Raw genomic sequence first — 18,031 nt, 5'->3', positions numbered from 1 at the left:
ATCTTGTTTTAATGGACACACTCAAAAAAGATCATGTACTTTATTTTTAAATCATTTTATTGGGGCTCATACAACTCTGATCACAATCTACACATACATCAATTGTATAAAGCATGCTTACACATTTGTTGCCCTCTTCATTCTCAAAACTCTTGCTTTCCACTTGGGCTCCTTGAATCAGCTCCTCATTTTTCTTCCCCCCCTCCCTCCTCGCTCCCCCCTCCCTCATGAACCCTTGATAATTTATAAATTATTTTAGTATCATATCTTACACTGCCTGGTGTCTCCCTTCACCCACTTTTCTGTCGCCCATCCTCCATGGAGATGTAGATCCTTGTAATTGATCATGTACTATTTTGAATGTGCTATCATATATGTGTGTCCCTAATTCATATATCTGAATTGTATCAACACAGAAAACCATTTTATCATTCTCTAGATATACTTAAAACATATTTTATCTAGTTTCTATAATAGTAATTAGAGCTTTTTAGTATAAGTCTTAAGTGTTCTCCTGGATATTAAAAGTTGAATTGGATATACCCAAATATCTTCTGAATAGAAGAAAACTTCGCCCAAGCTTTTAAAATAATTAACTGCCAAGGCTCATGTGCATTGTTGCAAGATATTTTTCTTCATTTGGGTCACTGTGCTAATAGAATATTTATGGATGCACAGTTTCATAACCAAAACTTTCTATTTTCATGTATTATCAAGAATCAAAATATAGACTTCTACTTAAGAGGGCTTTAGCTTGAATGATAAAATTATTAGTTGATACTTGATTAATTCAATTACTAACTGGTCTTGTCTTCAACAACTACAAGGTGCTACTTCCCTCTCCCCTTTCCCTCCTTTGTCTCTTCCTTCCTAGTCCATGTGTTCCAACAGCATTTAGCCTGCACAGCTCTGGCTCCAGCTGTGCCAGTTGCCATTCTTCAGGCATACCTTGCTGTCTCTTGCTCGCTTGCCTTTGTGCAGGCTGCTTCCTCAGTCTGCGTTCCTACATTTTCTCACTACACCCGATGATGATGTAGCGATGACTTTCATCTCAGCTTGGGCATCATCTTCTCCATTTTTCTTCCTTAATTTCCACTGTCTCCTGTATACATGCCGTTACTATTGTGTTTTGACTTATTGACTTTTCCTTCTAATCTATGAGATTCTTTTTGTGGTTTGACCCTGAATCAACCAGCACGTGGCAAGAGTCTGAAATATTAAATCCAACCCAACCCCCCGTCGCGGAGTCTGTCCTGACTCATAGAGACCCTGGGTAGGGTTTGCCAAACTGTAGCTGCTTATGAGAGCAGATGGCTTCCTCTTTCTCTATTGGATTTGCACCTCAGAGTTCTAACTTGCAGTTAGCAATCACTGGATACCTGAAACCACCACCAAATGAGTGCCTTGGTAGGTGAAAATTTAAGTCAAAATAAGCTGGTCTTCTTATGTTTGACCAAAATAAGAAGTAAGATGAAACTAGAAAAGCTCTCACAGTTTTTAATTTTATGTAATTTGGCATAGAGTTACAGATCAAAAATATTTTTATGCATGTTGAAATGGTAAAATTATCACTATAATTATATTCAATATTATAGATTTTATGGACAGTTATAAATAATAAATATTATGAGAGTAAACTTTTTGTACCTTTTTATAGTAAGATAACTAAATATTAAGTATAAACAAACAGGAATATTAAGATAACAAATTATTAAATATAAACAACCATAGAAATACACACATACATATGTGTAAACCATATTTTTTCCAAAATGAAGACATGCATTTTGTACTGTGGTTGTTCTGTGGTGCCATGGGGCGGATTCCAACCATTAGTGACCTGGCACAACAGAACAGGACCCCCTGCCTGCTCTCTCTCCACAACTGCTCTGAGGTTTCAGCCCCTTTAGGCAAGAGGGCTTCCAAAAGTTTGTGGGGGAAATGTAATTGGAATATTTTCATGAACTTTCAAAGCCCTCTTATATTTGTCTTCCACCTCAGAGGTATTTTCCAAGTGCCTCTATGACAATTTTTAAAAAGAAAATGAGTGCAGTGTATTTGGGAAAACACCACCCAGGGGAGGGAGCTATTGGCAAACAAACACAGAATGTGTATGTTATTTGCACTGGAAAAGAGTGTATGTGTGCTTATGAATGTAATTTCTATTTGGAGGTAGATGAATAAATAGAAACAATACTTGATAAAATAAGGACATGCTTTTGTAGCCACAGGATATCATTTTTCTTCTGTGTGCTGTATCTTTGTAGGCCTGAAGCAACCATTTCTTTTTGCTTTTCTCTTGATTTTCTTCTATCAGCTCAAATCTTTTCATTTAAATTTCTCCAGGTATCATAATAGGATGTAAATCCCAATAAGGTCGTATTGTAAAGGGGAGGCAGTCATTGTATTTGCAGAGAAATCCATGTAGTAAAACCCAGTATGTATGTGTGCATGTATGTACGTGTGTTTACAGATATCCCAAGCAAACACTACTTGAAGTGCTGTTGTTGGAATAAGGAATTAATGCAGATATCCTTCGGAAAAGAAATTAAACCCCAAAGCCCAAAATAAAGACTATGGTGGCTGTCATTTTCAGAGATTATAAGAACAGCGAAATGGCAAGCACGGCCCTAAGCTCTTTATACACGTTATGTCCTCCTCAGCTGAGGGTGGATTATGGTTGAGTCCGTCCTGTAAGCGGGAGCACTGAGCACACGGGCCGAGTGTAGCCCAGCTGCACGCAAGCGCAGAACTGGGAACAGCCCACTCTAGCTGCAGAGCCCGAGTCACCCCACGACCCTGCCTCTCAGGTCCTGCCACTCGGCTTTCTTCACCGCAGCCTTTCCAAGTCCGCCGTGCCCTGACAGAGACACGCAGCCCGATGTCGCTGCGATGTTGACAGTGACACGCAGCTGCGATGACGGTAGCGTTCTGACATAGCCTTCCTCCCTGGTGAGAAAAGCGCTAGTTGGCTTGGCCTTGTTTTGTTTACCGCAGGGAATTTTATGTTATGCACCATGACTGTACAGTCACAAATGCTAGACTCCAGAGAAGTTAGCTTTTCAAGTGGCACCCAGCCTGATCAGTCTGTCAAAAACTTGTCGCTTTTCTACCACTTACATTCTCGAATAGATGTTGCCATCGGCGCGCCACAGGAAGATGGCTTGCGAGGGGCAATTTATATTTATAATGGCCGAGTCGACGGGATCTCACCCACCTTCTCACAGGTACAGCACTGTTCTTTTGTATTAAGCATTATTATAAAAGCTTCTTTAAACTGTCCAGCGGTAAAGCTGACTTCTCTGTTCTAAACTGTTCTTTTAAACATTTTATCGCACTTCATTTTTTAAAATCATGGTAAATGGTTTCATCATGAGAGTCCGCAAGCGCTCCTAGAAACCATTTTCCCACCACGAACAAGGGTTCTAGGTCACTGCTGTTCTCATTGGTCTCTAGCCTGTTAAAGATTCCTTTCTGTATTTCATCAAATTCATGTTCCACAGAAGCATCCACACTGTTCCCAGACCGTCCATTTGGGCTTAATTACCGTGTCGTGTCTTGTGGGCAAAGCCCCACTTTGACCAGAGACAGTCACGCGGCGCGAACACACGCTCACGTGGCATGCTGCCTCTCTTCCGGTGCAGAGCAGTAGGATGGTAGCCCTTTACTCAAGTTCCGTAAGCTCACTCTCACTTTGGAAAGATCAGGGCATTTTCAGTGCCTGTCCAAAAAAACAAAAAACCCAGCATTCTTAAGCAAAGAAGAAAAGTTGATCCAAAGCTACTTTCATGGAAATTGTAGCTAATACTTTTGTTTTTGATGAGGCAACCATGAGCAAATGGATATCTATATCTATATATATAATCTCACTCACTAGGTGCCTTTCCTCTTAAGCCCGAGTGGGAGTCTGCACTCAATTAGCGCGGCTGTCTTCTCTTCCAGTTACGTGTTTAGTTATTCACCTTGGTCAAGTGAAGAAACCAGAACATGAAGGAAGGCTGGGTAGGCTGCGGAGGGGGGGGGGGTGGAGTGGGGACAGTTTTAAAAGATCTGTATGTAAGGACTTAAAAGGCCCTTCAGCTTATACAGGAAAGAGCTTTGTTGCTGCTTTGAAGTCGTGACATAGATGTCGGCGATTTACTGCAGGCTGTGACTGTATTTCTTTCGTTCCTCCTCACTATAGTGCTGATTCTGACTTACAGCAACCCTGTCCCTGCAAGACAGGAGACCTGCCCCTGCGGGTTTCTGAGACGGTAACTCTTTACAGGAGTAGAAAGCCTCATCTTTCTCCCTCAGAATGGCTGGTGCTTTCGAACTGCTGACCTTGCGGGTAGCAGCTGGACACATAACCACTATGCCACCACCTGTTTCTCTTAGACAGACATGTTTGACCTAATTAAAATGCATTTTTTAAGTTAAAGAGTTCAGGTGGCATCATGGGTTATGTGTTGGGCTGCTAATCACAAGGTCAGCAGTTTGAAACCACCAGCCACTCTGTGTGAGAAAGATGAGGCTACTATTCCTGTAACCCACAGGAACAATTCTACTCCATCCTATGAAATGGTTTAGGAGTCAGAAGTGACTCAATGGCTTTGGGAGAGAAAACACATTTGGTTCATAAATGTGTCAAGGCTTGGAAGGGCTCATTATTTAATGAAATCATTGCTTCTCTAGGACATGATGTGTTTAAAACTGATCCCCATTCAATTCGCCTATTTTGCAGAGAATTGAAGGACTTCAAATTAGCGAATCATTAAGTATGTTTGGACAGTCCATTGCTGCACAAATCGATGCCGACAACAATGGATATGTAGGTGAGTATAAACTAGCTTGTTTTGTTCGTTGGGACAAGCACTGTTGTGTATGCTGCTTTGCTGTGCAGTGCACACAGATGGTATTGAAAACTGTTAGTAATCTGCTTTGGATTTGCTTTCCCATCACTTCCAAAACTCTGTTGAATTCAAGAACTGTGAAATGATCACTTCTAAGGCTCACCATTTTGTGCTGGATTTTTCATTAATTGAAAAATTTAAAACACCCATGAAATAAATTCATCAGATGGTGATGATAAGAAAGAACAAAATAGCTGTTCATTTTGGGGAAAGTAGGTTTCTGGGTAAATGTTTTAGCTGGAAAATTAATTGATTTTGTTCCAGGAAGCTTACTTTCATATCATCAAGTTTATATTTATATTTTTTTAAAAGGATGAGGGTCACTGAAAATAAATGAATGAATTCAGACAAATGTGGACTGCATCTTAAGATATTAGTGTATCTTTCCTAATTAATTTTCTGAAAATAGTGTTTTGATGTAGTTGAAAGGTGAGACGTAGTTAAGTATTTATGGCTCAAAAGTAATTCTCTTTGACTAATGATGATCATTAATCTATGTTGTTGTTTTTTATCATCCAGATGTAGCAGTTGGTGCTTTTCAGTCTGACACTGCCGTGTTGCTAAGGTAAGATGCATTTCACTGCTTAATGACAATGGCCTTAATTGTAAACGATGGGAGGCAATTTTTAAATCAGCAGTGATAGTGACCTCATAGTGCTCTTTTTGGTATTCTGAGGTTTAATTATTGAACTTTAGGAGACAACCCTTACGTTCCCTAAACATAATTAGATAAATTGTCAGTCACAGTAAAGCATTTTAGACATTTGCATGCAAGCTTCTCTTTCTCTGTCCATGCGACTGCAAGTGAATAAAAACAGACACATACTATTAGTAAAGATGACTCGGGAAATCACCCACACACTGTAAACTATGAAAACAAATCATCTCCTAGCCTTCCTAAAGAAAAATAATTCTGCAATTAATATTGCTTATTTTGTTTCCTGCTTAGGACAAGACCAGTAGTGATTGTTGATGCTTCTTTAACCCACCCCGAGTCAGTGAATAGAACACAATTTGACTGTATTGAAAATGGATGGCCTTCTGTATGCATTGATCTGAAACTCTGCTTTTCCTATAAAGGCAAAGAGGTTCCAGGCTATATTGGTAAGAGTTTCTGTGGATTGATGCCTGCGGGGGGTGCATGTCGTGCAGTGATCTCAAGATCAATTTTGGAACACTCATTGTTTTGCATCCTGAAGAGGTTTTTGTTTTGTTTTGTGTTGTGCTAGAGATAACAGCGTACTCAAATTCTCAGGCTGTCCTGATAAAGGACTGGGATAGCTAGGAGATTAGGGTCAGAGAGATTAGGGAAGGAAGGAAAGCCACACTGGATTATCATTTGCTTCCTAAGCACACCTCTTCCTGATCCCTGTAAAGTCTACAAGTAGCTGAAGCTGGAGGGTCTGGGAGGAGGAACCTTTTCTTCCTCCACAGTTTGAGTAATTGAAGATGATTGAATGGAGCCTAAGCCATCACGCTAGTTTTTATAAATGACACAAATCTCTTAATGAGCTTCCATGATGAGCCACTCCTACAAGTCGCCCCCATTTCCCGATAAACAAGGTGCGCTAAGTTCTCTGGAGAAAGTAGCATTGGTGTGAAACTTTTAAAAATCATCGTTAGACCCACATACTATTTTTTATTCATCCCTTTTACTTTTTTTAAAATAAATTTTATTAGGGGCTCTTACAGCTCTTATCACAATCCATACATATACATACATCAATTGTATAAAGCACATCCATACATTCCCTGCCCCAATCATTCTCAAATCATTTGCTCTCCACTTAAGCCCTTTGCATCAGGTCCTCTTTTTTTCCCCTCCCTCCCCGCTCCCCCCTCCCTCATGTGCCCTTGGTAATTTATACATTGTTATTTTGTCATATCTTGCCCTATCCGGAGTCTCCCTTTCCCCCCCTTCTCTGCTGTCCATCTCCCAGGGAGGAGGTCACATGTGGATCTTTGTAATCAGTTCCCCATTTCCAACCCACTCACCATCCACTCTCCCAGCATTGCCCCTCACACCCTTGGTCCTGAAGGTATCATCCACCCTGGATTCCCTGTGCCTCCAGCCCCCATATATACCAGTGTACAACCCCTGCCCTATCCAGCCCTGCAAGGTAGATTTTGGATCATAGTAGTTGTGGGGAGGAAGCATCCAGGATCTGGGGGAAAGCTGTGTTCTTCATCGGTACTACCTTGCACCTTGACTGACCCATCTCCTCTCCTAAACCCCTCTATGAGGGGATCTCCAGTGGTCGACACTTGGGCCTTGGGTCTCCACTCTGCACTTCCCCCTTCATTCAATATGGTATATATATATATATATATATATATATATATATATATATATATATATATATATACACACACATATATACATATATCTTTTTTTTTTTTTGCATGATGCCTTATACCTGGTCCCTTTGGCACCTCGTGATCGCACTGGCTGGTGTGCTTCTTCCATGTGGGCTTTTTTGCTTCTGAGCTAGATGGCCGCTTGTTCACCTTCAAGCCTTTAAGACCCCAGACACTATCTCTTTTGATAGCCGGGCACCATCAGCTTTCTTCGCCACATTTGCTTATGCACTCATTTGTCTTCAGTAATATTATCATGGAGGTGTGCAGCCAATTATATGATTTTTTGTTCTTTGATGCCTGATAACTGATCCCTTCGGGACCACTCGATCACACAGGCTGGTGTGTTCTTCCATGTGGACTTTGTTGCTTCTGAGCTAGATGGCCGCTTATTTATCTTCAAGCCTTTAAGACCCCAGTCACTATCTCTTTTGATAGCCGGGCACCATCAGCTTTCTTCACCACATTTACTTGTTCACCCACTTTGGCTTTAGCAGTTGTGTCGGGAGAGTGAGCATCATAGAGTTCCAATTTAATAAAAGAAAGTATTCATGCATTGAGGGAGTGCTTGAGTAGAGGCCCAAGGTCCTTCTGCCATCTTACTACTTAACCTATAAATATAGACACATAGATCTATTTCCCCATCCTCATATATATATTTGCATGTACCTGTCTTTGTCTAGACCTCCATAAATGCCCTTTGACTCCTAGATCTTTCCTCCATCTCCCTTGACTTTCCTCCTGCCCTACTACCATGCTCCGTCACCACCTGGGCTATAGCTATACCTCTTCTCTATACTACCTTACCCTTGATCATTCCCCACCAGGCCTGCCACTCCCCCCTCTCTACCATTTTGGGTCCCATGTTGTTCCCTTGTCCCTGTGTTTATTAACACCACTTCCTTAACCCTCCCTACCCCCCACCCCAAGTCCCCCCGGAACTGTCGGGCCTGTTGTTTTTCCTCCAGATAGTTCATCCAGCCTGTCCTATTCAGACAGACCTGTGGAGACACTAACATGCACGAAAACAAGACAGGAAAACAAAGCAACAGTGTACAACCAGACAACAAAACAACAAAAACAAACCACTGACAAAGAACAAAACACTTCACAAAAGAAAAGCTTGTAGTTCGTTCAAGGATTGTTTGCTGGCCCTTATGAGTGTTTTCCAGTCCAGTCTGTTGGGGCACCACGCCATGGCCCCAAAGTCCACTTTCAGCATTCCCTGGGGACCTTGCCACTCCATTCACTTGCTGTTCTGCTGCACTCCCCCAGTGCTTTACCTCGGTGTGGTGGGATCAGGTCAGGTGCAATTCCCACACTGTGTCTCCAGTGCTGTCCCCTGTATTGCCCTTAGTCACTGAGGGGCATCATTTCTCATAGTGGTGCCAGCCATGTTGTTCTCTCTGTGGACTGGCTGCTCTACTCAGGAACATCATCCTCATGGCCTGGTGGGCCAGGCTGTGTTCCATTCTCTCCTCCTGCCCCTTCATCTGCTCCCGTGTGCTCTGATCAGATATGTCCATCTCCCAGAGCTGCAGAGTCAATGTCCTTTGGAACAAATTCTTTTTGGGGGAGGGGCAGGAATCCACTTAATTTATGGTGCTGGGGCCAGCCTCCCAGACCCCCTTTTACTTTTTGTCTGAGCTCTGTTAGGGTGATGGATTTGTAAGGGTGTGACCTTGTATTATATTTCTGCAAGCAGATCCATGTTTTTACTTACGTTATATTTAAGCTAGAATTAGAATAGCTGATCAGACTATCTATAGAAGGAGTGATGTATACTCGAGTTTATCATTAGGACATTAACAACTCACAAAGTGTATGGCCGATCCTAAACCAAGTCCCCTCAAGGACTTTCAAGAATTGTTTTTGTGACCCTGCAGGCTCTTGTCATCTAGCATCATGAAAGTTATCAAAAATTACTAAACTGAATCTCAGTCTAATTAACTCATAAAGAGATGGAAAGAGCAAGTCTATTATGTTTACTCTGGCTCAGATTCGCTTTCCAGTGTGTGACTGGCATCAATAGAAGTAGGGGCCAACTCTCATCTCGCTATTGATTGGAGAAGGGGCAGTTTGGGGATGTGATCCCAAAATTGATTATGCAGTGATACAGATGATCTAAAATAGACAGGTTGAGGAAAAACGACTTTTCTTTTATGTGACATTGGGGCTTCCTATATTAGGGGTAATCTTGTGACCAGATATTTATCAAACAATGATGGAAAACAAATGTATTATAAGTAATTGCACTGTTACCAAAACTTGCTTGATACGTGTCATGTGATGGCTCCATGGGAGAAGTAGTCCACACTGTGAGCATGCTTAGCAATGCCAGAGCATTGTGCCCCTTCCCGTGAGTGGATTTTGTATTCAGCCTTTGTACACTGACGTCTAGTCGGAGCTCTGTAAGGGTGATGAACTGGTAGTGGCTTTTTCGATGGCAGCTCGAGTGCTGAGATATTGAATCTCAGTTACATCGCTTGATTCTTGTCTGGCCCTTCCATGGCTGTCCTTGTTTGTAAATTTTACGTCAGTTGATGTGGACTTTATTTTCTAAATAAAAAGAAGGTAGACAGATGTATTTGAAGTTTGTGGCAGTGGTACAGGTTTCACACACAGTTTCCTTAAAATAAGTAGACAAAATCCTTCTGGAAGTGCTAGTTAGTCCTAACATATAAATGAATCCTTCGGAAATGCTATAAGTCCTTCAACATGTCACTTATGAATTCTTGCTCTCATGTAGAATTGCTTCTGTAGGTTTCCAAGACTGAATCTTTATGAGCAGGAAGCCTCTTCTTTCTGGCTGGGGGGTTAGAATTGCGGACCTTGAGCTTAGCAGCCTAGTGCACCACCCACTGCTCCCCAAGGGGGCGGATACACGAGTACACTGTTTCTGCATGGACAGTTCAAGGATGTGGGTTACATTCCTGCACCTGAGACCATTGCCACTGCGCTCCCCTTTGTTGTTCCTCCTCTATTAACATAAACTCAGTTCATCCAGAGGGTCCTTTCTCGTTGCTCTTGTCAATTTGATGCCATATAGACAGATGTCAGGAGGATATAATACTGCAGGCAAACATCCGTTGCTTTGCCAGTCGGTGCCATGAAGTCCATTCCGGTTCAGAGTGACCTTATGGACAGGACAGCACAGCATCTCCAACATCCTTCCCATGCTTGAGCCCATTGTTACAGTCACTGCGTCCGTCTATTTCTCCTTTTCTGCTGAACTGCTAATGTACCAAGCAAGATGTCCTGCCCCAAGACATGTTTCCACTGATAATGTGTCCAAAGTATATGGGGTAGAGTCTCACTGTCCTCATTTCTAAGGATCCTTATAGCTGTACTTCTTCTAAGACAGACTCGTTCATTCTTCTGGCGACCATGTCAGTATTCTTTGCCAGCACCCTAATTCAGATACATAAGTTTTTCTCTAGACTTCCTTATTCGTGTTACACCTTTTCCATGCTGAGGAGGTGATTGAAAATATTGTTGCTTCAGTCAGGCACACCCCGTAGGTCTCAAAGTGACATCTTGATCTTTAACCCTCTAAAGAGTCTTTTGCAACAGATTGGCCTGCTGTGATGCATCGCTCGATCCCTTGACTCTCCCTTCCATGGGGGCTCTTTAGTGTAGCGACTCTGATTCTTTCCGTCTTCTTTTGCTAATTCTGTGTCAGTCTGGAGCATGGTAGCATATTTTACAGTTAGGCTTAAATTGCTGTTTGATTTTAAGATTATTTCAGGGGAAAATTTTGGTTTACATTTTAAAGCTTATCTGAGTGCAATAGTGTCAAGGGTTCTCCCTCCCTCCATGAGTTTGTGAAGAGACCATGAGCATTTGAAATTCAATCCTACATTTCCCATCTTTTGATCAAAAGTCCTAGTTAGAATCCTGGATCAAAATATTCAGAATTTGTAGCCAGATATCACCCAATGCATGTGCTTTCTATGGCAAACTTGAAAAGTTTTGCAGAGAGGCAATTAGCCACATAACCCATATCTCCGTTTCTGACTCTGCATCATTTGTTGTCCCAGGTGAGCAGATAGCAATTGTTGTGCCTTGGACGCCCTTTGTAAGCTTTACCGCCCTAGTTATGACTCAGCAAACTAGGGGATAGAACTAGTTACGACTCAGCAAACTAGGGATAGAACTAGTTATGAATCAGCAAACTAGGTCATAGAACTAGTTACGATTCAGCAAACTAGGTCATAGAACTAGTTACGACTCAGCAAACTAGGAGATAGAACTAGTTACAACTCAGCAAACTAGGTGTATTAGTCTTGATACTTTAGGGAAACAAATCCACAGAAACTCATGTGAAAGAGAGTTTTATATAAAGGCTAACTGCATGTGGCTTCTCCTCAGGGATGTCTTGCAGGAAGTCAGCCTTGCAAGCTGAAGCAGGGAACTGCTAAGGCAGCTGCACCCGGGTCTGACCATCACAAAGCAAGAGACCCGAAAACTAGAAAGGCGAGCCTCGCTGAGCCATTTATCCCTCTGCCTTTCAATTAACCCCACATGTGTTTATTGACCAGATTGGCACAATAAACTAACTCAATCCACCCCTTGCCAGCCTGGCACCTGTACGTAATTCTTTAACTTCACGATTGAAATTAAGTAACACCTACACCTTAACCCTATAATCCTGTGAATTCCCGCCCCCCCCCCCCACCTATGAAAGTTTGTAAGCCAACCACTTTATGCCTTTATCTCTCCAAGTTTTGGGTATCCAATTAATATACTGCCCACTTACATCAACCCAGTTCTATGAGAAGACAATATTTTTCCACATGAAGAGTCTTCATTCCAGTTGGAACCTTGTGAAGCCCGCATCCATAAGCAAAGTCAAACAGGCCATCCATAAAGTCAGCAACATTAGGCACCAGTTCACAGGTTCAAAAATCTCTAGCTGTTTGGGTTCTGGTCAACACAATGTGGGCTGCCTCACTCAGCCTCCACAGGGTGCCCATTGGTCGCCTTGCCTTTAGACCATGGGCTCTCACCAACTCAACCAGCTGAGCCAACTCAGGCTAGGTCATGAACCTTAGACCAGTCAACCCACTCTCATCTTCTCTTTTTCCCCCCCTGTAAACCAAGTCCACAGGTGTCAGTGGCCAAAACAACCTTTCTCTTTATTGCTGCATTTCTTCCACTTCCACTCAACAAGTAGATCCAGGTGGTCGCCTAGCAAGCATTTCAGCCTGCTCACAGGCTCCCTTTAACATTCAGTCCCAGAGAGGAGTTTTCTTCATGGCTCCAGATTTTTTCCAGCTTCTGACAAAGACTGCTGGTTCCTGAGTGAGTTCTCCAAAGAACTGGGTGGAGCATATATTTTCAAAGCTCTCTTTGCAGGCATGGCCTAAGCCCATATAAAGGTCACATTTTAATGGCTGAAGCAAGTGGGCTTACAAGCTTTCTATTTTAATACTTCCCATATTTCCCCCCAGAAAACAACCAAATAAACAGTGTGGCTTTATCTGACCTCTGGCTAGACAAAAAGAAAAACTACCACGAGGGAGAGGTCAAACAAACATCTACTTTCCACCTTATGATTTGTTTCTCCAGTACCCCACTCCTAAGGTACCATGATGTGTTAGTCTGGGTACTTTAGAGAAACACATCTACAGAAACTCATGTATAAGAGAGAGTTTTATATAAGAGTTAAGTGCACATCAAGAAAACATCCCAACCCAGTGCTGACCAAGCCCACAAGTCCAACATTAACACATTAACCCGTATGTCAAACACTAATCCTCAAAGTCCTCCTCCATCTCACAAAACAGGCAATGATGCCGACTGCAGGAGGAAAGTTGAGTCAGAGAATGTGTAAGCATCTCAGCGCTGGCAGGGATCTCCACACAGGTGCTCCAGCACCCACGGCTGCATCAGGGTAGGTCCATGTGACTTCTCCTTGAGGATGTCTTGCAGGAAGTCAGCCTTGCCAGCTGAAGCAGGGAAATGGCTAAGGCGGCTGCACCCTGGTCCGACCATCAAAATGCAAGGTATCCAAGAATTAGGAAGTTGAGGCTCACTGAGCCATTTATCACTCTGCCTTTCAATTAACCCCAGATGTTTATTGGCCAGGTTGTCACAATAAACTAACTAACTCAGTAGGGGATAAAACTAGTTACTATTCAGCAAACTTGGGTCATAGAACTAGTTACTAAGCAAACTAGGGTATAGAACTGGTTACGACTCAGCAAGCTAGAGGCTAGAGCTAAAGTGTCTAAGACATTACTAGGCCATTAAGTGGAATGTCCCTTGAAACCATGGCTCTTAATCCCCAAACCAAGGAGTCACATTCCACGAGGTTTCTGGGTATCTTTAAGCAGCCTCAGCAGCTACTGTCTTCTGCTTCTTTTTGTAATTTAAATATGATGCAACATTTGCCAATTCAACTTTTTACAGATGTACAACTTCTTGAAAGTAGTTACAGTAATCACCTGTGCATTTTACACTTAATCAATGTGATTTTTTCATCATCATCAACTTTCCCCACTTGCTCCAACTCCTCGTAAACTTTGAGCTTTTGTGATTTCCTATTGTGATTGACTTCGTCCACTCCACATGTCTTCAAACTCCATCATATTGTGCCAAATATCAAGATTTCATTTCTCCTACCAGCAGAGAATAATGTATGTGTTAGTGTGCACCACATTTGCGTATACATTTTTATGTTGAAAGTCAGTTGGGTTGTTTCTGCATTTTTGCCTATTGTGAACAGTACTGCGAGGAACGCTGGTGTCCAAGTGTTTGCTTGAGTTTCTGCTTTCCAGTCTTTTGGGTGATTTTACCAATTAGTAAAATGTCTGGGTTACGTGGTAGTTCCGGTTTGATTTTGATTTTTTTTTACTATCAGTAGCTATGTTTATTTTTGTGTTTTAACTTCATATTTGAAAACATATTGTAAAAATAAGTCAAACCATTTATCTGGAATCACTACTCCTGGAATAACAAATCTTATTGTTTTATTTTTTAGATGGACTATTATTATGATATGCTGGGTTTTTTTGTTCTTTTTTGTTACTTTAAAAAATAATTTTATTGGGGGCTCTTACAACTCTGTTACAATCCATACATCAATTCTATCCGACATATTAGTACATATATTCCATCGTTCTTTTCTAGACATTTACTTTCCATTGAGCCCTTTGGGATTAGCTCCTCTCTTTTTCTCCTCCCTCCTCCCCACCACAACTCTTGTGGTCCCTTGATAGATAGTTAATTGTTTTCAAATCTCACACCGAATGCTGTCTCCTTTCCCCTTTGGTTTCTGTTGTTCTTCACCATGGATGGGGGTGTGTCATTATGTGCCGTTCATTGCGATCAGTTTCCCCCTCGCTCCCCACCTCTCTCCCCCTTCCCCCTACCTTTTTGGTATCTCTGTTCCCATTCCTATTCCTGGGTTCCATGTGTTGTCAGTTTTATCTCTTATCTATACCTATGTACATGCTCCCGTCTAGTCTAGATTGGGAAGCAGCACTAGGGTCATGATAGTGGGGGGTCGGGGTAAGGAGGCCTCAAGGGATCAGAAGTATATTGTGTGACCCATTGGTGCTCTACTGTACCCGGATTGACTCATCCCCTCCGTGTGACCCCTTTGTGGAGGATGTTCCATTGTCCATAGATGGGCTTTGAGTTTCCAGTTTGAAAATTTTATGAAATCACCACACTGTTATAAACAACAGTTATAGCATGTTTCATTCCATTAGCAACATCGAATATCAGGGAATTACCCGCCCCCCCACCCCACCCCACCCTGCCAAAGCAGAAAAAACTCTACTGGGTGGAACTTCTGTGGTATGCATTTTTCTTGCTAGGCACGCATCAAGCAACTCGCTCTGAGTTAGTGCACCAACTGGCATCCCCTGGGAAAGTTCTCTCTGGTCACAGTGCATTTTTCTGTAAAAACAGTTGTGCTCAAACCTCATTTTTGTGACAGCCAATTTAAGAGAACAGTGTGTGGTTGTGAGATTTCGTTTCCCGCTGAGGAAAAGTGCTACAGAAACTGTTGTGATGTTGAACACAACTTACAAGGACAGTGCTATGGAAAAAACTCAAGTGTATGAGTGGCTTTCTCATTTCCAAAAAAGTTTAATGTTGATTGATGACAAACCTTGTTCTGGACACCCATCAACTTTCCAAAAGGGATGAAAATGTCACCAAAACTCATGCACTTATGCTCAAAGACCAATGACGGACAATTGGAGGGATGGGGAAGTTATCTGGAATGTCTTGGAGCTCAGTTCAGTGAATTTTAACAGAAGATTTGGGAATGAGAAGGGTAGCTGAAAAATGTGTGCCTTGGGTTCTGACTGACTAAGAAAAGAAGCATCAGGTGGAAACATGTCTTTCAAAGAACAACTCCAAAGCGACCCAGACTTTCCCCCCAAGGTCATTACTGGTGACAGACCTGGTGCTATTCTTACGGCCCCGAAAGTCAATATCAAGCAAGCCTGTAGAAGACACCATCATCACCTCACCCCAAAAAAGGCTTGTAAAATGAAATCAAAGATCAAGATGATGCTCTGGGTTTTATTTGTTTTTTTAATGTGAGGGGTGCAGTGCATTTAGAGTTCCTTCCACCAGGTCAGACTGTTAATTAAGCTTTCAATTTAGATGTTCTGAAAAGATTGCGTAAGAGTGTGTGACCAAAAAGGCCCGATTTGTGGCATATGGGGGACTGGTTTTGCCACCACAACAATGCACCGGTTCTTGCAGCCATCTCGATGTGCCAGTTTTTGGCAAAAAGCATCATGTCTCTCTTGCCCCATGCACCTTACTCACCTGACCTCACTCCATGCAGCTTCTTTTTGTTTCCGCTAATGAAGAGGGACGTGAAAGGACAGCAATTTCAGGTAGACGAGGTGAAGGAAAAAGGAGGGAAGGTGTCGTCAGTCTTCCAAACAGATGAGTTTAAAAATCATATCCAAGAGTGGAATCTCAGAATTGACAAATGTATCAAGTGCAATGGAAAGTACTTTAAAGGTGCTAAGTTTGTTTTGTAAATAATAATAATAAAATGCATAGCTTTGAAAAAATTCCCTTTTTTCAGGGGGGGTACTCTCTCATTGATGCTTTCTTACATTTGATTACCATCACTTCTCTAATGGCTATTAACTTTGAGAATCTTTCTCCTGTGTTCAGTGGCCACTTAATGATCTCTTTGGTGAAATGTTTATTCAAATCTTTGGTTTAATTTATGATTGTGTTATTTGTATGTTTGTTGTTGATTTGCCAAAGTTTTAGGTGATTTTATAAAAAGCTAGTGAAGAACTTTGTAGATATTGACAGTAATCTCTAAAATGGTTATTTTACAATAATAAATAAATGCTTTTAGAATTTTATACTCATCGAAATTATCTTTACATTTTTGTAGTCTTGTTTTATAACATGAGTCTGGATGTGAACAGAAAGGCGGAGTCTCCAGTGAGATTTTACTTTTCTTCTAATGGAACCTCCGATGTGGTCGCAGGCAGCATGCAAGTGGCAAGCAGAGGCGTCAGCTGCAGGACACATCAAGCGTTTATGCGGGTAACGTAAACGATTTCTGACTCATGAATATGTAAGCCTCACATGTGTTCTGAATCTAAGGCACGTTATTTTATTGCACTGTTTCTGTAAATTGAAATTAAAACCAGCATCATTTCTTCCTTAACTAAAGGACCTGTTGTTCTAGAGTCACAGTGTTGGATGGTCCCGATCTGGACAATTCAAAGTTCAGTTCTTCATCTCTTTATTTTGCATTTATAAAACTTTACAGTCTCCCTCTTTTTAAAGATTTGCCCTTTTAAATCCTACAATTTCTATTTTTTGTTTTTATTTGTACCATGGAGCTGTTTCCAACTCACGGTGACACTAGGAACCACAAAATGAAACACTGCCTGGTCCGTCCCCAGTCTCGTAGTCACTGCTGTGGTATGTGGCCATTGTCACAGCTACTGAGTAAATCCATCTCATTCAGTGTCTTCCGCTTTTTCAGCGACCCTATCCTTGAGATTCTTACTGAGAACACAAGCAAATTACACAGCATAGAGTCTTACGATCCTCGCTTCTAAGGAGCATTCTGGCTGTACTTTTTCCAAGTCATATTTGTTTGTTCTTCTGGTAGACCATAACATATTTAATATTCCTTGCCAACACCATAATTCAAATGCGTGTATTCGTCTTCTTTATTCCTTGTCCAGCATCCCCACACATAGGAGGTAATTGAAAAGACTTGAACCAGTCATAACTTTATCCTCAAGATAATATTTTTGCCTTTTAACACTCAAATCCATAAGGATTTTTTATACACTAAAGTGAAGCCCTTAACAATATCAGTTATTTCTCTGTTTACCATGATACTGCTTATTGTCCTCGTTATGAGGATTTTTGTTTTCTTTCTGCTGAGGTGTAATCCATACCAAAGGCTGTAGTCTTTGATCTCCACCAACAAGTGCATTGTGTCAGTTTGGGTAGACTAGTGAACCAAATTCATAGACACTCATATTTGTATAGGAAAGAACTTTATATTCCAGTGCCATTGAATATTGAGAAAACATCCCAACCCAGTCCAGATCAAATCCATAAGTCCAATATTAGCCCATATGTCTGATGCCAATCAATAAAGTCCTCTTCAGACTCACAAAGTACATGCAATAATGCCAGATGCAGGAGGATCACATACCAATTGGTTGGAGGTCTTGTGGATCCGGTCGCCTTGTGTGAATCTCAGCCCTGGCAGGGGTCTCTATGTGGCTTCTCTGGCTCCAGAGGTCTAGTTGCATTAGGGT

The 18,031-nt window shown here is 41.7% G+C and overlaps 1 protein-coding gene across 1 annotated transcript in view; it reads left to right on the top strand.

Annotated features, from left to right (window-relative positions):
* Window positions 1-18,031, top strand: part of ITGA4 (integrin subunit alpha 4) — an 88,485-nt gene that overhangs the window by 32,829 nt on the left and 37,625 nt on the right. The window contains exons 11-15 of the mRNA XM_075528999.1: window positions 3,133-3,227; window positions 4,724-4,814; window positions 5,412-5,457; window positions 5,842-5,996; window positions 16,636-16,790. Of these exons, the coding sequence (XP_075385114.1) occupies window positions 3,133-3,227; window positions 4,724-4,814; window positions 5,412-5,457; window positions 5,842-5,996; window positions 16,636-16,790 (542 nt within the window). The remainder of the gene's footprint in view (window positions 1-3,132; window positions 3,228-4,723; window positions 4,815-5,411; window positions 5,458-5,841; window positions 5,997-16,635; window positions 16,791-18,031) is intronic.

This window comes from Tenrec ecaudatus, chromosome 13 (assembly GCF_050624435.1).
Source record: "Tenrec ecaudatus isolate mTenEca1 chromosome 13, mTenEca1.hap1, whole genome shotgun sequence".
Taxonomy (NCBI): domain Eukaryota; kingdom Metazoa; phylum Chordata; class Mammalia; order Afrosoricida; family Tenrecidae; genus Tenrec; species Tenrec ecaudatus.
The sequence above is the reverse complement of the archived record's forward strand: the minus strand, read 5'-3'. Positions and strand labels throughout refer to the sequence as shown.